This window comes from Letharia columbiana, assembly GCF_014066305.1.
Source record: "Letharia columbiana isolate WasteWater2 chromosome Unknown Sc0000002_s0, whole genome shotgun sequence".
NCBI lineage: Eukaryota > Fungi > Ascomycota > Lecanoromycetes > Lecanorales > Parmeliaceae > Letharia > Letharia columbiana.
In genome coordinates this window covers 1,240,535-1,262,004 of record NW_023501038.1, presented here as the reverse complement: position 1 = coordinate 1,262,004, position 21,470 = coordinate 1,240,535, and the positions used below count along the sequence as shown (strand labels likewise).

At 51.6% G+C, this 21,470-nt stretch overlaps 9 protein-coding genes across 9 annotated transcripts; 3 read left to right on the top strand and 6 right to left on the bottom strand.

Moving 5' to 3' along the window:
• Positions 1-502: 502 nt before the first annotated feature.
• On the top strand, positions 503-6,607 carry HO173_001356 (uncharacterized protein; the record flags this gene model as incomplete). Its single annotated transcript, XM_037303296.1, has 1 exon — positions 503-6,607. One exon carries the CDS (start codon positions 503-505, stop codon positions 6,605-6,607), a length of 6,105 nt encoding a protein of 2,034 aa, XP_037169943.1.
• Positions 6,608-7,067: 460 nt separating this feature from the next.
• HO173_001355 (uncharacterized protein) lies at positions 7,068-7,832 on the bottom strand (the record flags this gene model as incomplete). Its single annotated transcript, XM_037303295.1, has 1 exon — positions 7,068-7,832. The coding sequence occupies one exon, from the start codon at positions 7,830-7,832 to the stop codon at positions 7,068-7,070; it is 765 nt and encodes a 254-aa protein (XP_037169942.1).
• Positions 7,833-8,298: 466 nt separating this feature from the next.
• HO173_001354 (uncharacterized protein) lies at positions 8,299-9,456 on the bottom strand (the record flags this gene model as incomplete). Its single annotated transcript, XM_037303294.1, has 2 exons — positions 8,299-8,814; positions 9,031-9,456. The coding sequence occupies 2 exons, from the start codon at positions 9,454-9,456 to the stop codon at positions 8,299-8,301; spliced, it is 942 nt and encodes a 313-aa protein (XP_037169941.1).
• A 389-nt stretch (positions 9,457-9,845) lies between these two features.
• HO173_001353 (uncharacterized protein) lies at positions 9,846-10,505 on the bottom strand (the record flags this gene model as incomplete). Its single annotated transcript, XM_037303293.1, has 2 exons — positions 9,846-10,380; positions 10,432-10,505. The coding sequence occupies 2 exons, from the start codon at positions 10,503-10,505 to the stop codon at positions 9,846-9,848; spliced, it is 609 nt and encodes a 202-aa protein (XP_037169940.1).
• An 806-nt stretch (positions 10,506-11,311) lies between these two features.
• HO173_001352 (uncharacterized protein) lies at positions 11,312-12,248 on the bottom strand (the record flags this gene model as incomplete). The annotated part of the gene is made up of 2 exons (XM_037303292.1): positions 11,312-12,064; positions 12,240-12,248. 2 exons carry the CDS (start codon positions 12,246-12,248, stop codon positions 11,312-11,314), a joined length of 762 nt encoding a protein of 253 aa, XP_037169939.1.
• A 514-nt stretch (positions 12,249-12,762) lies between these two features.
• On the top strand, positions 12,763-13,597 carry HO173_001351 (uncharacterized protein; the record flags this gene model as incomplete). The annotated part of the gene is made up of 3 exons (XM_037303291.1): positions 12,763-12,814; positions 12,954-13,521; positions 13,591-13,597. 3 exons carry the CDS (start codon positions 12,763-12,765, stop codon positions 13,595-13,597), a joined length of 627 nt encoding a protein of 208 aa, XP_037169938.1.
• A 257-nt stretch (positions 13,598-13,854) lies between these two features.
• Positions 13,855-14,448, bottom strand: HO173_001350 (uncharacterized protein; the record flags this gene model as incomplete). Its single annotated transcript, XM_037303290.1, has 1 exon — positions 13,855-14,448. The coding sequence occupies one exon, from the start codon at positions 14,446-14,448 to the stop codon at positions 13,855-13,857; it is 594 nt and encodes a 197-aa protein (XP_037169937.1).
• A 911-nt stretch (positions 14,449-15,359) lies between these two features.
• On the bottom strand, positions 15,360-16,935 carry HO173_001349 (uncharacterized protein; the record flags this gene model as incomplete). The annotated part of the gene is made up of 7 exons (XM_037303289.1): positions 15,360-15,613; positions 15,758-15,830; positions 15,975-16,273; positions 16,328-16,359; positions 16,409-16,616; positions 16,676-16,801; positions 16,863-16,935. The coding sequence occupies 7 exons, from the start codon at positions 16,933-16,935 to the stop codon at positions 15,360-15,362; spliced, it is 1,065 nt and encodes a 354-aa protein (XP_037169936.1).
• A 1,419-nt stretch (positions 16,936-18,354) lies between these two features.
• HO173_001348 (uncharacterized protein) lies at positions 18,355-21,073 on the top strand (the record flags this gene model as incomplete). The annotated part of the gene is made up of 4 exons (XM_037303288.1): positions 18,355-18,401; positions 18,478-18,989; positions 19,038-19,554; positions 19,606-21,073. 4 exons carry the CDS (start codon positions 18,355-18,357, stop codon positions 21,071-21,073), a joined length of 2,544 nt encoding a protein of 847 aa, XP_037169935.1.
• Between the last annotated feature and the right edge of the window lie 397 nt (positions 21,074-21,470).

Below are 21,470 nucleotides of genomic sequence, written 5' to 3'. Positions count from 1 at the left end.
TTGTCGGTTGTCTGAAGTTTGAGATATACTGTCCAGCTTAAGAATTCTATGTAAAGGCACGCCAAGCCTTCATGTACCTAAGTAGAAAGGGGTGTATGGATAAACTTCGGCCAAAAATCCCTGTACTACTGCCAAGCCTGCCAAAAAATGGCAATGCGCGTCTATGTCACCTCGAGACCGGTTCAAAATCCATACTCTGGCTTGACACCTTGCTGGAGTTGCTGGTGTTGATCTGTCTTTTGGTGCCATACATCTTCCAGCTAATCCCGCTCATCTGAGTGCTTCCCACTTAAGCCCCCAGCTCCCTGCTTGACATCCTCGGCATCTTGCATTATTAGATAGCAAACAGAAAGAGCAGGGCACAATATCTCGACAACACCTGCGGCTGCTAAGCATTGATGCTTACAATCAGTCCTACTCGGCTAGGGCGTAGGCCGCCGGCAGATCAAGACAGCAAACATCTCTTGCATCAACGGATCGAGGGGAGCCAGCGCCCGTCGACATGCCATGGCGTCCCCTGCCTCGGATAGCCTTCGCGGTTGCTACCTACCCCTTCCAAGCCTCATTTCCAGCAGATCTCCCCCTCGAAATAGGTGACGAGTTGTATATCATTGAGCAAGGTGGCCAGGATGCTTCGTGGTTCCGTGGATATCTCGTTGCCCCGCCCTCATTGCTTGCTGGATTGACAAGCGTCAAAGGACAAACATTGGAGGCAAGCGTGTTCTCGGGTATCTTTCCCAGATGTTGTGTGGAGGTTCGAGAAGTCCTAGGAGATGCTGGACTGGACGGACACGCGCATGGCTTGGTGTCCAACGGCGACAGTCCGAGGTTTGACCACTCAAATGGCGAAACTCCCCGACGCCAGGGCTCTTTGGCTCATAACGGTAGCATGCGCCGAAACCGGAGCAGTGATAGTGCAGGAACGAGACCCGCCATCAACGGAGGCAGCCCTAAAATCTCGCCTGCCCTTCAGTGGCCAACCCGCACATCTTCTCAACACCTGCCGAATCCCACCAATGGTAAGATTCTCGCGCGGCAGCTGTCCCATCGGTCCTTCACAAGCTTTCAGCCAAAATCGTCACCAGGTCCAGTTACCCCAACGTCTGACACCTCACGAGCTCAAAATACAAGGCGACCACAGGCCCCCGTCCCCATGCTGAAGATTGGCGACGAAACGCCCACTTCCAGCTCCGAGCCGTTGGTTGACGAGATCGCCTCCTGCCTGCGCGAATGGCATTCCAAGAATCTGCACGAGTTGTTGCTCGCTCGACGCTACTCCGTTTTGAAGAAAGTCTCAGATCTGGTGACTCGTCTAGATCTCGCTCGTAGGCAGCTTTTACATGGCGTCCTTACAGCCCGAGAACTCGATGCACTGCGGGAAGAGATAGTCTGGAACCTTGCTGACGGCAACAAGATGCTCAGCAGCGAGATCATCGTGCGGGATCCGAAGCAGCGTGGTCGATTGTTGACGGGGGATGACTCGGCTATTGAGATGACGAAGCTTCAATCCACGATGAGTCTGCTTGATAGATCACCGGTTTTTCAACATGACCCTATCAATCTTTATCATCTCATGGTCGATGTGAAAGCGTTGGCGAACAACGGCCTGGTTTCACCTACGCTTACATTCTACCTCTGCTCTCGAAGTCCAGGAGAGCCGCCAAAAGCGCTCACGGAGTGCTTTGTTCTCGACCTCCCACCACAGGAAGAGTTCGAGAAGCTCGCCTCTGTAGGAAAATATCGGACGTTATTCACTGATCTGACATCCAATGATATTGGAGATGCCTCAAGATCAGACGCAGACCTGTACCTTGTCGTCAAGGTCCAAGCGAACCAAGCGATACAAAAGTCTCCTTTCAGCCAACCGAGAAGGGCCTATCCCGTTGACGAGAATGCATCTTCGTCGAGACCCAATACCAGTGGCTTCTCAAATTCAGCGTCGATTAAGGGAGGTAGACAGAGTCTTATGTGGGCACAGAAACAATTCGGCAGTGTTCGAAGGGCCCAGAATGATTCCAGGACAACTCAATTGCCATCTACCCCAGAGTCCCCTTCTCTTGAAAATGGTACAAGGCCTACAACTGGAGATGGATCCCGTCCCTCAACGCAACAAGGACCACAGTACGCGAAAAGAAGTATTGGAGTTGGCGTCCTCAACGTCAAACATCTCTTCAAGCATGGCGTGACTGGAGATCAAAGTGTATCCATCTGGATGCCTGCTGTGGCAAATGCGAGCGCGGATACGTTGAATTCAACAGACGACTGGGACGAAGTAATTCGTGAATTGGCCTCTAGTCGCAATGGTGGATACACCAGATGCAAAGGTATGGAGTACGTTCGTCTGGCTTTTCAGTCTTTTGCGGATCCAGACGCGAACGACCTGATTGATCGGACCCCTACCTTACTCCAGAACATTGTCCCTACGCCAAAGACAGACTTCCCAGGTACTCCCACCAAACCCCGGTCCGATCTCTATGTCCGACTATCTGAAGTATTCTTACCTCATCAAGCCTTGCTATTACACCCAGACCGCGGCACCGTACACATCGCGTCAAGCTTGGAGTTGAAGAATGTTCAACTCACACTGGAAGTTCGTAAAACGTCTGGTGAGCGGATAGAGCGCTGCATCTTCCCGGGGTCCAATAGCCTGGGACAAACAGCATGGCGTACGTCTGCGGTCGAGAGAAGTGGGCGTTGGGATCAGATGATCAAACTCGTCATACCTACTGATGATGTGCGTGGGGCCCATCTGATAATGAGCATAGCCGATGCTCCCGGGTTTCCATTTGCGCTGAGCTGGATGCCTCTCTGGACAGAGGAGGCGTTCGTGAAAGACGGGTCTCACGCGCCTCTATTATATGTGTACGACAAAGTGACTTCGAGCTCAGATAATGGCCGAGGAGCTTACCTGGCGTTGCAATGGAACTCAAAAGGCAGGTACGGAGACGTGAAGGACGAGATCTTGACCGGGCCACTTGCTACACTAAAGCTCGAAACTAAATTGTGCAGTACTTTCTTCTCACAAGATACGATTTTGCTTGGGATCCTGAGGTGGAAAGAGCAATCGGAAAGCCAGATTCTTGATCTTCTAGAACGCTTCCCGTTCGTGCCAGAGATCGAGATCGTCAAGCTGGTTAACGATGTCTTTGATGCTTTGTTCAGCATCCTCGCAGGATACGATGGTAAGGACGAGTGCGAGGACTTGGCTTTCAACGCTCTTGTAACAGTCTTGGGCATTGTACACGACCGTCGATTCAATCTAGGGCCTTTTGTGGATACTTATGTGGAAACGAGATTCGATCACCCCTTCGCGACCCCTTGCTTGATAAGGAGCTACCTTCGGCTCTTGGCAAATCCGGCCGATCCAAGTAAATCTAGGCGTGTTCGCGCAGCATTTAAGGTCGGCCGTCAATTGCTAAAATTCATTGTGTGCGCTCGGAGGAAGCAAGAGACTAGAGAGGCAGGCATCGGTGCCAATACGGAAGTAACGTTTAGACGAGATGTCAAGAGCATCTTCGGCGCCTTCAATGGTTTGATGGAGGACTCGTCACCAATACTAGTTGGCAGCAAAACTATCGTAGTCCAGCACATGCATTCCTGGCTTCCTGAACTCAAAGGCTTGTTCTCTGAGGAAGAGATCCTCCAGATTGCTACAGACTTTCTAGAATCTTGTACAGGAGTAGAGGGCAAACTGATCTTACATAAGCTGGTTTTCATCCTCAACCTGACAACCGACAGTTTGTTCTCAACAGGTGACGTCCAGCAACAGGTCTTAATTGCTACTGCGGAATGGATCGACTCATACTGGGGTGTTAGCGACGACTCAACCCAATGGCGAGAGCAAGTGCGGCTGTGCTGCTCTATTGCTGCAAAACAAGCAGAACAGCCTTATTTCAGGGACCCTGGGTATTTTAGAAAAGCGATAGAATCCTACCACAGCCTTTTGTTATCCGGCAAACCGAAGAATGACCAGCTCTCGCTTCTATATCCTACGACCTACCCATTTTCTTCAAAACCTCTTGCCAGTCCTGCAGCCTTTGACGAAGCGATCACGGAGCTCGCTGGGCTACTCGCATCTTTAGCAGGCGCACACCTTCCATCGCAGCGTGTAGGTGCAGAGATCGAATATACGAATCTGCTGTCCTCTAGCCTGGACGTCGTCATGTCAATCCTATCTGGTGGTGCTTTCCCCAAGGAATGGTTGAGCTTATACATCTTCCACCACAAAGCGTCGCTGCAGATCCTCCAGTCGCTTTTCGAAGGAATGGTGTCCAACTACATCCCTTTCATTGATGATGCGGACGATTTCAACACAGACCTTTGGAGCCATTACCTTCTGACTCTACTCACGCTTGTCAGAAGTGACACATTGGCACTAGAGACGTTTCCCGAGCAGAAGAGGCGAGCAGTGTGGAAGATTGCCGGAGATGTTCGAGAACAGGGCGCAGGTTTACTCAAACGTAGCTGGGAAGCTATCGGCTGGGAAGCGAGCCCAGAGGAGCAGAAACGATACGGACTGCCACGCCTGGGTGGATACCAGGTGCAGTATGTGCCAAGCCTTGTGGCACCGATCATCGATTTGTGCCTGAGTGTGCACGAAGGCTTGAGAAGCGTTGCTGTAAGGATTCTGCAAGCTATGATCATTAGCGAATGGAGTTTGAATGAGGACCTGTCCGTTATTCAAGCTGAGATGATTGATTGCTTCGAAAATTTGTTCAAATCAAAGAACATCGGAGAGAGCCTGGTCCAGAAGATGTTCGTTAACGAGCTGCTTGACATGTTTAAGTCTCTCGCAAGCACTCCTGGTGATCCAATGTGGCAGGCCATCAAGGATATGATATCAACCATCGATGAGCTTTTGGAACTTCTGGCGGCCGTGCACAGTCCTAATATAACAGAATCCCTACGGATAATGAACACCCTTCAGCTGATGAATTTTCTCAAAGACATGCAGAAAGAGGACATGTGTATACGCTATGTACACCAGCTAGCAGAAGTACAAGCGAGGCTACATAATAAAACCGAGGCCGGCTTGGCTTTGCGCCTCCATTCGGATCTATACACCTGGGAACCGACGAGTCTGAAACCGCTTACGGACCCAGCGTTTCCTGAGCAATCATCGTTTGATCGCAAAGAGCGGCTTTACTTCGAAATGATCAAGTACTTTGAAGAAGGCGAAGCTTGGCATAGTGCTCTATCAAGCTACCGAGAACTAGCCAATCAGTATGAACATTCTCACTACGACTTTGCCAAGCTCGCAAGAACACAACGGGCCATGGCGAAAATCTACGAGACCATATCGAAGAGTGAATGGCAGGTACATCGATACTTCAGGGTAACATATCAAGGTCTCGGATTCCCACCCAGTCTCCGAGATAAGCAGTTTATCTACGAAGGCGAAGCGTCGGAAAGACAGTCTGCTTTCACGGATCGGATGCGACAATTACACCCAGCTGTCCAACTGTCATCCAAGGAAGAGGCCGAGGATGAAGAAGGTCAATACCTTCAAATCTCCTCCGTGAGCGTCTATCGAGACCTTGATCACCCAATTTACCAGCAACCGAAGGTAGTGCAATCGACCAGAGATTACATATCGTCAGCAAGACCAGACTGCTTTGCAGTCACCTCGAAACGACATTTCCCGGCTTCGGGGGTCCAGAATCAATGGATCGAGAAGACGCTTTACAGAACAAAAGAATCATTCCCAACGATATTGCGAAGGAGCGAAATCGTTGCTGTCGACGCAACGCGTCTTTCACCTTTGCAAACAGCTGTAGAGCGAACTGCGCGGAAGACTTCAGAGCTGGCCACGCTCGATAAGCGTATCACTAGTGGTGATGAGTCGAATTCCATTGGCCTTACTGATGCTATTCTTTCTTCTGTCGACCCGTCTTCGGCTGCAACAGTAGCTCAGTACCGCCAGCTTCTACCTACAGTACCCGAAGAAGCTGATGAAGACATTGAGAGGCCTGCGCTCTCACCGCTTCAGAATGCTCTTCAGATTGCACTTCTCGATCATGCCTCCATATTGAAGCACTGTCTTTCCCATTATGTGGGTTCCGATCCTGCTCATACACGAGCCTCCCTGTCCGAGCTCTTCCGAAGGACTTTTTCTCCGGAATTGGCGCTCCTGGCGCCTAATCCTACACCAGACCAACATCACCTCTTCACTCCACCACCTCACTCCTCTGCGGGCAATCCGTCGTCGGTCACCCCGATTCTCACTAACGGCACCAATCACATTTCTGAAGAGCTACCTTCAGAACCTCGCTCTAGGCCTCTTTCGCTCCTCAGCTTCAGCTTCCTCAAGAACTCAACTGCAAACATTCCCAAGGCGAATGGTTCATCAGTTTCCGCGCCCTCTGATGATGGTACATTGTCTTCAGGAAAGTACAGCCAAGCTGTCAACAGTTCAATTCACAACTCCACATCAGCGAATACAACAGCGCCTCTGCCTATGGAAGCGAGCGCCGAGAGGCCGACGACAGCGCAAAGTGGGCGTTCCGGCAAAGTGAAAAGGAGGTTCAGCCGGCTAGGACTGAGTAGGATGGTCAGCGCAAGGGACAAGACGAAGGCTGACTCGATGAACGGAGTCGCCGAGGAGTAGATATAAGATGGATGGGATGTTCTGGATATATATGGATGGATGGCACGCCAGTACATAACATTCTGATCGACGAGAGGAGGAACACGGAGCGATTGAACGGAACAGAGCGAAACGATATCCAAACTCTTCGATCTGAAATAGCAGGCTATGAACAGATCCCTTTCTTCAGCGATTCAGCGGGTTGGCGGCGTCTTCTAGTTTCATGTTACACGGTGCATTTTAATGTTGATACCCTTTTAACTAAACTCAATATCGGCACCCATCGTCATCTTGATGACACCACTTCGCTCTCCGATACCGAGAAAACACACCGGACCAACGTACTCGTCCTGTCACTAACACCGAAACTCGCTTTCCAGCCCAACTTCCTCTCCTGACTTGAAACCCCCATCCCTCCGTCACAGCCCCTCTTCCAACCCCAAACGACAGCACGGGGCCAAAATCCCCGATCCGCCCTCCCTCAAAACATCCCCCCCTCTTCCCCCCCCGTCCCATCCCATCCAAGCCCAAGCCCACACTCCCGCACCTCCCCCCCCGCCCCCGACCCTCCTCCGCCGTCGGACCCGCGATCCGAACCCCGCCGTCCCGTCGCCCGGTCGTAACTGCGCCGCCCCAACGCCGCGAGCCAGGGCATCTCGTCCCGCAGGAAGACGACCTTGAGGTCCGAGTACCAGGCCGCGACGTGGTGGCGGTTTTTGGCCTTGGCGCGGAGGACGTGGAGGCGGAGGCGCATGTCTTCGTTGGTGGCGCGGCGCTGGGTCTCGAGGGTGACGAGGCGGTGTCGCACCGTGGCCGCCGCCGTTGCGTCGTTGTTGTTGGTGTTGTTGTTGGTGGTGTCGTCGTCGCCGGCGAGGGTGTGAGCGAGCTGACGGCGTAGCGCCTCGGAGGTTCGGTCGAGGGTTTCGGCGCAGGCGTACGCGTCGAGGAGGTCGCGGTACGCGACCTGGGATTTGTGATGGGCCTCGTAGAAGCTGCGGCGGCCGTCGGCCATGTAGTCCATGCGCTTGAGTTGGCGCTTGGTGAGGTAGGGACGCGCGAGGGTGATGAGTCGGTTCAGGAGGAAGTAGTCGAGGCGCGGGAGGGGTTCGATGCCGGAGGTGGACGGGTGGGTGGAGAGGGCGATGCCGGTTTTGAAAACGTGGTCGGTCGTGGGCGAGCGGTGGTCTAGGATGGAGTCCATGAAGGTCATGGTTCCTGGGGTGTCGGGGCTGGTGGAGGGTAGCATTTTTGTCGGGAGAGGGTGGAGGGTTGGTGGTTATTTTGGTGGAGGGGGGGTTGTGATGTCGTGTCGTGTGCTTGTGTGGGCGTTGTGAAGAAAGAATGTGTTGAGGGTGCAAGACAATTCCAGTCATTCGCCTAAGCGAAGGCAGTGAACCTCCATCACATGGTGATGACGGCCTGGCAAAGCCCACTAGCAGGATATTGTATGGACACAATGTCACGTTTAGTTTCTCCTTTACCAGCTGGCTTCATACCCTTGAGATATGCACTCTCAAGAGGCTGAAAGCTGGGAGTCTTCAGAAGCCTCAGGGGAGCCGTCCAGCTTGAGTTACATTTAAAGGGCAGCGACCTCAAGCCATCTGAGCGTATGGGCTTTACCCTTAGCAGATTTTGCCCCAAAGTATGAGCTTTCTTCCATCCTCCAAAGCACCCGAGCTAGTCATTAGCTTTTTTCGCCCTTGCCTTTGCTCTCAATTGTTGTCTTGCTTCTTGGGCAGGTCGATGTCTACGACCCATGGTGCGTTGGTAGGATTATAGCTCACATCCATAATCGAAGCATTAACAAAAAGTGTTTCTTGACCCCATTTCAGAGGCTTGTCTCCAGCTTCACCAATATCTACGCTGGCACATCGGTCCTCAAACACCTGCAACTTAATAGTTTTCACTTGTTCAAATGATTTCGTTCTCCAATCAATTCTTCCAGCACCCCAGCCTTCATGAATATGGCCAAAACAGTGAAGGCGAGGCTTGCACCTCCTGACAGCTCTTGACAAGTGGTCACAGCCAACTAATTCACCCCTGTCTGTTTCATCTAAAATACCTTTGGGCGGGCCATGAGTGAGCATGATGTCGATTTCGGGGTGGTTAGGAACAGGATTTGCAGTCTTGTCTTTGACGACTGGTGGACTGGGGTTGAAGCGATCGACTTGGCGAGGATAGGTGAAAGCCCAATCGTAGAACTCAGGCTGCCATGGAGAGCTGTAGACCTGGAGCGATATTAGCGAAGTGCTTCGATGTGGCTGCATCTCACCGGATCCATCCCTCCAGCACGTCCGCTACAAGGAAAGCATCTCCAAACGGTGACTCTTCTAGACAGCGCCCCTCCCCTATAGATTTTGAAAAGCAGATCCTACGAGCCTCAACATGCAATGGTTTTGGACCGCTAATTCCGAATCACCTCACACGAAACCAAGACCACTCACTGTAAATCTCGCCCCACTCCTCAACTCAAACGTCCTAACCCCCTCCTCCAAATACACAATCCCCGCCATCTTCGCCTCTTCGCCCATCCACATATCCCTAATCTTCTGCACATCCTCCATGCCCCAAGCAGCCCTGGTATGCTTATCCTTGCCCGTCCCCCTAACGTAGAACTCCTCATGCAGCGTAATATCATGGTTGCCGGGTATTACTAGCTTGAGCTCTGCAGGAGCTGCCTTGAGCATGTCGAACATGGCTTGGTATTCGGAGAGGTAGCCGACTTTGGTGATGTCGCCGGCATGGAGGAGGACGTCGGCTTTGGGGAGGGGAAGGCGGTACGCATGGGTGGGGTCGGAGGGAGGAAGGGGAGAGGCGGTATGGGTGTCGGAGAGAATGACAAGGCGGGTGCGGACGGTTTGGGTAGACATGATGGAGGCTTTTGAAGACGTTAGCAAAGAAGGGGATCTTAAGGGTAGGAGGTTGGGCATGCTTTATGTACAACACATACACGGAGCTGAGAGTAGACCTGCCTGATTACTTCATGTGCTTCACTTCCGAAATCATGGAGAAGGCTCCTCAATCGGGCTTTGGTCTAGGAGGTAGGAGTTTGTGGTTGGAGTGTCTGCTCCGGTGAGGAAATTGAAGCCTGAGGCATGCACTACAAGTATTTGCCAAGATCGCCAGTACAAAGATGAAAACATGTAGAACGAGCGCAAGCTTTCAAGTGACTTTCAAAGGATCTCCATTTTGATCTTTTTGAGATTACAAAAGCAATCGACATGTCCGAATGCTCTGTAGCACGCAACTAGCCATCCCTCTACTTCCTGATAGCACGCTGGTAAAACGCAAGCTCCTCTCCCTCGAGCACATATCCATCCACACGACCACTCTGCCCAGGCCTCGAAGCCACCACTGCGTACAGACGACCAGCCTCGAATTGCCTCTCCAGCGCTGTATCGACCTTGCCAACCGCCGCACTCCTAGCCGCCTGCTTCTTCTCCACACTCTTGCTCTTTTTGGTCTCCTCACCCTCCTTCTCAGTTTTTGCCTGACGTCTCCTTCCCAAGCTCTGTCCGTAGTGTGCCTCGTACCATTGACGGAAAGGTGCGGCGTCGATTTGGACGACGGCCGATTTGGTAAGCGTGTTCGTGCGGACGAGTTCGTTGTTCGAAGGATGGAAGGACACGCCAATAACGCGAACTTTGCGGGCTATGCCTTCGGAGCTCCAAGAGAAATTGCCGGCTTCGAGACGGAGGCCGCGGTATTTGGTGTTACCACCACGGGTGCGGACGAGATGAATACGTTTAGTGCCGATACGGGTATTGGCTGGTTGGCGGCCCTTCTCAAAAGCTCTGTTTCCCTAAGGTCAGACTAGTGTCGCCGTCGAAGTTTATGATCTGTACCTCTTCTTGCGGTAGTATGCTCGCTTTGCTCCGGTAGCTGAGCGCTTGTGACGTGAATCTCGTGAGATACCCATGATTGCGGTGGATCAGTGACGGCTGTGACTTGGTGGGTCAGTCAGAATTCTAAAAGTCTGTTATGCTGTGATTTATGGAGATGATGTGAGGTGGTTTTGAATCAAGATGCAAAGTCAGGCTGTGAGTCGAGCAATTTGTAGCTGAGAGCTGGTCACATAGCGGTTGCATCAAAAGTTCTCGCACGTATGCACTGTCTCCGGAGGAAGACGTGGTACCAGGGTGTCAGATTGTGCTAACCTTCTTCTAAACAGCCATCCACCAACGCAGTCACAGAAGTGTAGTTTGTTATCGTTGTCGAGTTGTGAAATTGAAGCTCTTACTTTCGCTGAGCCAGAATCGAGTGGTGCGAGGTCATCGCTTAGCCTTATGGGGCTGGATATTAGAGTAGCGCTAACCTCTTCGAGCTACTAGACCATGAGCGAATCACTCCTCGATGATTCTTGATACTGACAACCTCAAGTAGTTGTGTTTATCTTGTGGTTGCTCGCTCGAGGTCACCCGCTGCTTGAGACCATGCTTGGGAACGCCACGGTCTTCCGGGTCGTGCAAGAGATGTCCGAGCCAATCACCAAGGTTTGATAATTTCTATCTTGCAAGAACATGGCGGCCGACATGCAGACATACAGGACAACATAAGCCTTGGAAAATCGGTCCCAGGCGTATACCAAAATCCCATTTCCAAGACCTCAATCCACATTCATTCAGTCGACAAAATTACGCATGCTTTAAAACAAACCCGCTTCTTCCTCCTGCGTCCGCAGGTCATGTTGATACATCAAGCCTCAAGGCCTACCGATCCATCACGCTAATTCAACAAACCAATAGTGATATCTCCATGAATCTTCGCCTTCAATTGGATCTCAAGATCCAAGTTGAGTTCGATGCGCAGTCGTAGCTGCTCTCCCTTGCCTCCATCTTCCCCTTCTTTTCCTTCTCCTTTTTCCCCTCCACCAGTCAGTCCACCAACAGTCTTGCCAACTTGATCTTTTGCACCGCCTGCAGCTTGGCCAGCCTGATCTGTCACGCCGCCTGCAGTATCCTGGACCTTATCCAGTGCTCCGGAGGTGGTTTCTCCTACCTCGTCAAGGGAATCGAGAGGCCCACCGCCAGATTTGTTGGACTGAGGAGGTGCCGCTTCTTTCGTGGGCTTCTTTTTGCGATTCCTGTTGCGGCGACCACCTTGCGCATCAGACAAGTCGCTGCGCACAATGCTCTCCGTATCAGATTCTGGCGCCTGACTCCTACCCCTTCCCCTACTCTGCCTGCGCTTGCTTTGTGCGCGAGACTGTGGTTGCGAAGCAGGAGCATTGCCATTTGTTTCGGACGCGTGCGACGGTTCTTGTTCTGAGTCACCGCCTTTCTGTGTTTCTTTCTTGGGTGTGTTCTGCTGCGAGCCCTTCTTCGGCAACTTTGGTGGTGTGCGCTTGGTCTCCTGTACCTTCTTCTGGGGGGTTTGGGCGTTTATGCCGCCGGACACTGCTGCGTTGGCGCCGGCGACGGCTTGGCTTTCGTCCGTGCGGGACTGTTCTTCTGCCATCTTGGGGTGTTGTTGGAAGGCCTGCTTGGGGGTGTCAGGGCGAGTTTGCATTCAATTTGGGTCGATGGGATCTTCTGGTGCTGGGCGCAGGCGAAGGGATTTGGAGTGTACGAGAAGATGAAGCTCATGGGACGTCAGTAAGCAAGGAACAACTATCACAAAACAAGAGAGATGGCTGGTATGGACAGAACAAAACGCAGCGCATGACGTTCTCTGATTCTTCTTCTCCGGACCCAGCCACTCGAACCGCGTCCCCCACTCAGAAGCCCGGTCCTCGCCCTCGAATCTGCCGTCACAGCGCAGTCTTTCATGGCTTCGGATTGGTCAGAGCCGACAGGGGCACGAGACCAGCAGCCAATCCGGGTGCATAGTCGCCGAGTTGCCTGCCGAATCCCTGCCGAAAGTATGAGCTATGTGGCGTTGGACGAGAACACGCACATTTGAATCATGGATGATATGTTGTGGATTTCTGCAAATCTTCTGACGCGCTGACTCCTAGGAGCCCAGAATATAGGGGGGGATAAGTGGTAAAGACATTGCTTCTGTCCGGTTTACCATTGTTGCAAAGACCGTGGGAAATATGCTCAAGGAACGCTGGCAAGAACGTGGAGAAACGTGAAATACAGGGATCTCCGGTGGCTGAACCTTGGCACGCAAAGACCCGAACCAGGCCCAGATCCCTGCAGCCATGACGGTCTGCGAAATCGCGAAACATCAAGATGGCTGACAACAAACCTTCAACAAACTGTCACGTTCTTCTATTTTTGAACGGTATGTACTTCGCAATAGACTTATCTTGACCAGCCTCTTCTTCATTTCAGTCATCTTGAGTTGAGGCGACAAGCATCGTCCCAAAATCCAACCAAACACCGGTGCAACGACCGAAGCACCTTGACCCCATCCAGACCAGCCTCTTCATCTACACTTCCAATCCCGCGCATTACCCTCAAGAGCATCCAATCACCCACGCCACTCCTCCCAGCCAACCCCTCAATCACCACCATGTCCTCCAGCGAAGCGCCAAAGGGAAGTCCTCAAACGAAAGAAATGACCGACTCCGAAATCTCAGATACCCCGGGAAAACGCTCACGCTCCCAATCCCGCCGCGCCCGCCGCCGAAAGGCCCAGCAGAAACCTCAAGAAAAGAAAAAGCAAATGCCCTCATTGAACGAAGACGGCGAAGAAGAAGATGAAGCAGAATCGTCCTCCCCCGAAGCAAACGGCGGCGCCACGCAACCCCTCCAGCACGTCGGCGGCGACGAGAAATCCATGGACGGTCCAGTCACACACGCGCGCGCGCAGCGCGGGGAGATGCCGGTGCGGGGTGGGAAGCCGAATCAGGGGAAGGGGGAGAAGAAAGAGGGGCAAAGCGAGGAGATGATGAAGCAGGATGGGTTGAAGTTGAGACTGGAGTTGAATTTGGACATAGAGTTGGAGTTGAAGGCGAGCATTCGAGGTGATATTACGTTGGCGCTTTTGTGAGTGTTTGCCCCATGCCTCGGAGTGTTTTCAGGATGTGCTTGATTGGATGGGCTAATTGCTGATAGGGCATAGGAATTGAGATTGGCGTTGGGAAAAGAGCTAGAGGGATTATGTGGAGGATTTGGAGAGACATATGCATGCAGATATGATAGCGACTTTGAGAGAACATGTATGGCATCTACGTACCACAACGATACCTTTTTCACGAAAGACGGAAAACTTCCAATCCATGAATAGCACTTCCAACTGCTTCACAGCCTGCAAAACTAGGTCTCCTGGATAAGTCATAAATTGCCGGCCATTTTCGATGCTCACCTTTTCCTTGGTTTCTACTTGTGTGCACGATTGCCCTCCCATCGTTCAAGTACCATCTCCTTGACAGGCGGCAGACAATCGCCCTCAAAATTCCCTCCAAAGGCCATACTGGTCCTCGTCAGCTCCATGTAATTCCTTCCTGGAGAGACTTTCCCCACGATAGTCGATGGTTTTCTCTCGACCCTTTGCGGCACCACCAATGGCCTGCCCAGCACCGCATCCGTAGCTTGGAAGGCGAATGTAATATCCTCTTTCGCTTCTCCGCCAACGCCTGACTCGTCCAGCATGGTCATTCGCACGTTAGGGCCGAGCTCCTGCTGCACGTAGTCCCAGGTATTAGGGTAGAAAGCTTCGCCACCGCACATGTAGACCTCTTCTAAATCAAGCTTGTCTTCTTTGTCCTTTGGGCCCCAGCTGTAGTATGCATTCACAATGGCCTCGGCCGTTATTCTTGTAATCGTGGCCACTGTATCCTCGGGCGACAGACCAGCGTCTGTGCTGATTGACTGTGGATTGTCGATAGCATTGTATCTGAGAATCTGGAGGTGGGGGAGAGATGTAGGCGAGGCTTGGGTGAAGTGACATAGAACGCATTCCACGCTGTCCATTTGAGGTGCCGGAGTTCAGACCGAGGACGCGGAGCGAGAGGGGTTCGTTTTGGGGGCCATTGCTGGTAGGACTGGAAGCCATGGCGTTTGGAAACCTAGTCAGTGCTTGATCTTAGTAGCAATCAACGTGGACGGGTCAGAACTTTCAATGTAAGTAGACAATGAAAGAAGGAAATCTTTGAGCAGGCAGTCCTCCGCTTGACCCCAACTACTCCAATGATGTAACGAGATCTCCTCCGATGGTGCACTTCAGAACAATCCTTGGTTGAGTTTGCCAGCGAAGTGAAATACCTTCAATGTCATAACGTGGGAGGTATGCTGTGATTACTCGGATGAGCATCAAGGCGCGGTCACGGTCAGGGTAAGTGGGATTGACACATGTGTTCTCCGTACATTCGACCTGCACGAATTGACTCGGTGGATTGTCACGTGGAAAGCTTGAGCTAAGAAATACAAGGTGGACTCGGATCTTGTCTTTCCAGTCGAGAAGCGAAGATGTATACGAGGACGGGTTTCCATCGCCCTTCCCATGATGAATGATGATACATAACGCGAAAGGCTTGGCAGAATGTTTTTGATTTCTTAGCCCTAATCTAAGATTACTCGTAGCGCTAATCGCATGACAAAACTTACCTACCTATCTGCCCGCACATTATCATGTTGACATGCATCAATAATCGACCGTTGACGACGCATCTAATAAGGTACAGGGGCAATGGTACGCCCCTTGTTGGTCTTCGGCACGGATGCAGGGGACGTTCCCGCCTGATAACATGGTTACATGGTCAACCACTCAGACCTCAGGAACAATCCTTGGTTCAAAGATTGGACATTTGATCATGAACGTCATTCAATTAACATTATCTATTGGCGGTATCATAAGTCAAGCCCCATAATCCCAATCCCAATCTCTACAAATAGTACACAAACGCTCCCAGCCCCAGGAAACCAGTGAGCCATACCGCCAACCAAGCATCGGCTCTATTCAACGTTGCCGTTCCTGTGAAAATTTCCGGGGTCGTGGTGAAATTTACTCCTGTGGCATAGGCGACACCACTGCCCGACGCCGTGATGGGGTGACCGGTGAATGTACCGTTGAAGATCGACAAGCCGACAGGGTTCGGGGTGGGCGTAATGGTCTGGTTGCCTATGACAATTTCGGGTACTAGATTTTCGGAGTCAGTCTTCGCCTTCAGAAGCAACTTCCGAGTCCTTCAAAGGTTCTTAAGTATATGATGCAACCAAAACATAGCTTGCGACTCGGAGGTGGCTATGGACGAAAAACGTGTAACGTGAATAGATTGCTTACCACCAACAGAGGGAAAGATCGTGGTCGATGCGGCAGTGGTAGTGGCCCCTGGAGCTGCAGCGGGGACGGATTGCTGGAAGAGATAGCGATCAGCATTGCCTGCTTCATATTCAGGCTCTCAAGAGCGTCGAGAAAAGTTGACACATTCAGGCAAAGTCTGCCGGATGGCAGAGCACATTCAACCATAATCTCGGACCACCTGGTTTAGAAGACTTACAGGAGCTATAGTTAGACTAGCCATCACAGCAGCTAGCGGTACATTCGAGAACGTGCTTGTAGTAGTAGTCGTCGTATTCAAGACTTGGACCAATGCTGTCGCAACGACGTTTTCCCCTCCAGCCGAGCAAGTGCTGAAACCCAAGTAATCGATGAATGATTGCTGTCCGTTCGCATCGAGGGTAACTCGGCCGTTTGCAGAGGATAAGATTTCCGAATAAGCTGGGGAAACTGGAATAGCGGACCCAGAAGTTGTGACGCATACTCCATTCGACAAAAACGCGGACGTGATGGAGTATGCTGCAGATATGTCAGCAACTGATGGCCCTTCAATAACATGCTCATAAATCGTACCGGTAAAGACATTATAAGCGGTGGGTGATGTCCTAGTTGAGATCAGCGTCTGTGTTACAATGTAAGAGCGATCGTACGCACAACTCAGCTCCGCCAACATTGGCAGTCGGTTGGAAATTTATCTGCGTTAAAGCAACCGAGCCGTCCGTGGCCGTTGGGTTGCCGACGGTGAATTGACCCTCATTTTGGTGAACTGATGTTCTTGTCGCGCTCGTGCCATTGCCAACGCCCACTGACACTACGGCGGTTGCGGCCGTGTTTATAAACACTTCCTGATACCACACGACTCCTGACGTAGGCGATTCAGCAAATAGTATCTCCATCTTTCAGTCCGTGCATCATGCTCACCAGCAACGTCCGCGACCAAATAGCAGTCACCACAGCCTGATGAGGCGGCGGCATTTCCTGGCCCGGCCAAATCCGGGGCAGCTGATGGTAAGAACTCGCTTGCTTCGGTGCCTGTAATGAGTGCCCCTAGTTGGAAAATTCTTAGCTTCATGAAGACCTAGGACGTAGACAGAAGAGAAATTCTTACCTTGGGGAACGCAAAGGGCAGGGTTCTGCAGCAAGCTTATTGCGAAGAAGAAGAGCCACAAGAACGAAGACATTGTCTACTGTTTGATTGCGAGGAATGAGGGTAGCGACAGGATTCTATGGGAGCAGATGTTGTATGATTTACGTTATTTGGGCTGAGAGCTTTCATATATGGCCTCCACAACAGCCTCCACTTCCAGAGCTAGGTAAAGATCTTCTTGCTAGCGATCAGGTACTCACAACGCCATCCGGGGGCTTGGACGGACTGACGCATGACGGCATCGGGAAGCCTCAGTTCTGTAGGGCCCGACCGCATGGGACCCTCCAAGGCACTATCGGAGCTATCAAAGCTATCGAAGCTGCGAGCTCTTCGTCATTCGGGCCGCTGACTTGACTGGCCTCCGATCGATGGACCATGGTAACAGTCAGCTTCCTTTTCGGCATTGGTGCCATGTATGGGCGTTCTCCCGCCATCAGATGCGAAAGGATGCGGTTGGGGCTGTTGCTGAGCGGTGAGGGTTGTAAGGCTGTCTGGGCATGTTTCTGGTAGCAGAATCCTGTAGGATGCCTTGAGCAGAACTCTATTCCTTAGCTTATAATTGGCGCCGCTGCACGTCGGAGAAAGATGACAGTATGATTGGATAATGTTGGCGCTTTTTATCTCACATCAGCCGTTGAGAGGGTGGGGGAAGAGGAGAAAAGACGAGTCAAAGAGAAGCGGTGCAGCAATCATACACACTAACAATCTCCGCTAAGCTCTATTAGAAGCTAGTGCTTACCGCATCTTCTACGCCGTTCAGTATAGGTACTTAGTGCCAACATCACCTGCTAGACAGCAAGGATTCCCCGCTATCGTCACCCCCCTCCAGCCTCAGCCTTCTCTTGACCATGGAAGAGAAGTACCCGGCGATCGCGGATGCTTGAAGACGGGCAGCCACATGGCAATCAACGTGATTTAACCATTCGGTTCATGCTGTAGACAATCGGAATCAACACCAGCAATCCGGATGGGAAATGATTATCGTCTACTCTTTACATGAGTGACAGATATTATTATTAGGTATTGGCAAAGCAAAGAAGAAAAGCGAAATGTTCGTGACATGCATGTGTTAGAACGAGGGGTTTGCATGTTTCCAGCCAACGAACCCCAAGAACTAAGAAGCGCATCGCAATCCCACGCCATGTTGTTAAAGTACCACCGGCATTACCCCAAGCACCACACCATGCTCATGCGCCCCATGCTCTAGACCCTTCCATCCTTCAGCATAACATCCATACCTAATTCTCTTCCGTCTCTTCCACCGCCGATTCTTAATATAACCTGCCTACAGTGTCAGCGCAACTCCACATCTCTCTTCCTTAACCCACAGGCATCAATATTATTACTGCCAGTACCAAAGATGATACCTTTTTCATACCTATAGTTTTTCCTTACCCTTCAATTCTGTGTATACTTCTCTGTCTTTCTATCTTCCGAAAACCGGTAATTCATAATGCAGATCGAGGCTGCGCCGATCGTGGTTGCTCCAAGCGGAGATTTGTACGTCTACCTACCTTTATCTACGTTGTATTCTCAAAGCTTCGAGGTCGGACGCTGATGTAGTACATCCGTGCAGCGTTGGTGACGATGGCCCTTGGTCCTCGTTCCTCATCAATGTCGGTAACCCTCCTCAACAGCTCCAAGTGCTGGTGTCCACCGAGGTTTCGTCAACCTGGGTGGTCGCGCCTGGAGGTTGCGGTCCTGCCTATCCAGTTAACTGTACGGGAGCTCGAGGTGGAGCGTATGACTCCACGAAATCATCCACCTGGAACGTCAATGCACTCTACTCGCTTGGGGCGGAGACCAACCTGGGCAACCCATACAGCGCTAGTTCTCAGATCGGCAACTTTGGCTACGACACTGTTGGGATCCCTGGGCAGTCTGATGTCGCCAACGTATCCTTGGATCATCAAGTGATAGCTGCCATTGAAACCAATACTTATTACCTGGGCAGCTTAGGCCTCTCGTCTCAGAACATCACCTTCAGCACAGATAGTAGCGATACATCGCCAAGCTTCCTAGGCTCACTCAGAAATGAGAACCTGATTCCAAGCTTGTCTTTTGGTTACACTGCTGGTGCTTCTTACCGTAAGGCTGCCTCAAAGATGATACGCTTTCGCCGTTAACTGTTGACAGGGCAAAATGGTACCAACGGAAGCTTGACATTAGGTGGCTACGATGCCTCACGACTCGTCCCCAATGATGTCTCTTTTACCTTCGCACCTATGGTCACGAGGCAGCTTGTCGTTAGCCTACAGTCGATCACTTACTCCAACTCAACTACCCAAACGCCACTGCTGTCCCAAGGTATCCTTGCACTCGTGGATTCAACCGTTCCGTATTTATGGCTCCCCGAATCGACATGTGAGGCATTTCAACAAGCATTTGGCCTCACATTGGACCCAATCCACAACTTATACACTGTCAATGACAGCAGTCATGAAGCCAACATTAAGCAGAACGCCAGCATTGTTTTTCAACTCTCAAACAGTCTGACTGGAGGAAGTCCTTCGATCAACATCACGTTACCTTACGCCAGTTTCGATCTCGTCGCCACGGCTCCATTGGTTTCATCTCAGACCCGATTTTTTCCTCTACAGCGTGGAAACGACGACACACAATATACGCTGGGCCGAACATTTCTTCAAGAATCGTAAGTTATCTCGTGATGGTGCCTCAGGTATCGGAAGCTGACTACCAATAGGTTTTTAATCGTCGACTATGAACAATCCAACTTCTCAATCTCACAGGCAATTTTCGACACGTCTGCGCCAAGCCATATCGTAGCCATATCACATGCCAACATCACTGGTACCGGTACTACAACCGCCAATCCAACCTCAAGCAACACTGCCATCGTCAAGACCACCGACAATGGCTCCCACGGTATTGGTACAGGAGCTATAGCCGGAATTGCCATCGCGATTGTCCTCATCGCTACTCTCTGCGGTTCCTTCTTCATCTTCCGGAGTCTTCGTAGAAAGCGCCAATCCCAAAAACTTGCTATGGCTCCTGTTGAAGAGCCCAGGGCTATGTCCGATATCGAGAGTGACCACAAGCACGACTTCTCCGATCAGCCAGAGGTTAAGAAGAATACCACGACGACCGTCACAGTTGCTGAAGTCCCAATGACACCCCCGCTTTCCGAAGCTGATGGTCATGAGTTCTTCGCTCCCTTCGGAGAGAAGCGACGACCCCAGAGCCGGATTATGGAGCTGCCAGCTGAGCCTGTGGATAGGTCGGAGATGCCTTCTCCGAGTCCAGAGGAGTTACGATCTGAGCTTTCAACTCCAGAGCCTAAATGGAACTATCCTGAACTACCTTCGCCTGATCCAAGTCAAGAGCTTCCATCGCCCAGCTTGAGCTCAACCGACTCCGGTCACCGGTCCCCAAATCTTGAGCAAAGACGCTCTCCAAGCCTGGAGAACAGACGATCCGCTCTTACATCCCCAGAGCCGCGACTCCCTGTCCAACGTCCAGACTCACAACGGGCGGACTCTTCGGAGTCGGAGGCCGGGTGGACAAGGGATGGTATGCCTACAGGGCCTTTCCATCGCCGCTACCAATCCGACGAGTCGGACATGCCCTCGACCTCTACTCGACCTCGCCACTCACGTATGGATTCATCCGATTCCGAGGCCTTTATCCATTCCAACCGCATCGATGAATCTTCAGCCGAGTCAGAATCGCTCTCATCTTATATCCGACCGAATATCCTGCATGTTGACTCCTCGGAACCCGAAAGCCCCATCTCCCCCCCCTCGATGTCATCCTCCGCTTCTCGACAGCGTGACATTCGCATGGATTCCAGCTCCGAATCCGAAAATGTTATCTCTTCAGCCACTCCACGGCGGGGCGGCTTCTCTTCTACCTTTCATTCTTCATCCTCCACCCGCCCTGCGACTACATTCCACTCATCGTCTTCATCGCGCCCAGGTATACGTCGACTGAGCGCTGTGCCCAGACCTGCGACTCAAAGAACGAACACTGGGGATAGTGACACCTGGGAAACGAGACTCGAATCGGCTTCTGAGAGTAATTCATCAGCTGCTGGCTCGAGATTCGGGTCGATCGTTATAAGACACCAGCATGGAGAATCGGCCGGTAATATTGAGGCTAGGGAGGGATTACTGGACGAAGAGAATGTCACGAGGCACGATGGACAAATTTGACAAAGTTCGATTTCTATATGTGTAATGAGTTCATTTCCACTGGCATTGCAAGGAGTCCATGCAGCGCTGAGTTAGGGTGTTGAGGGCATGAAAACAAGGTTTAATGCATTCGCATGGGTTGCATACCTCAGTAGAGCGCAGAAAGATCTTACTCGGTACAAGGGATTCATCTCCATTCTCACCGCCAGTACGATTGGTTTCAAATCTCAAGCTTTTGAAAAACCTCACAGTCTACCCTCCAAAGGGCTCTAGATATCGTACACTTTGGGTCACAAGTCTGCAGTTCTTTAAACCCCAAATTTCAGCATGGCATGGACTTTGTGCCAGGAGTCTATCTTGTGATCCCTATAACATGGGGTTGACGAGGGCGCGAGGTCTTGGCATCGCCAAAGTTGGT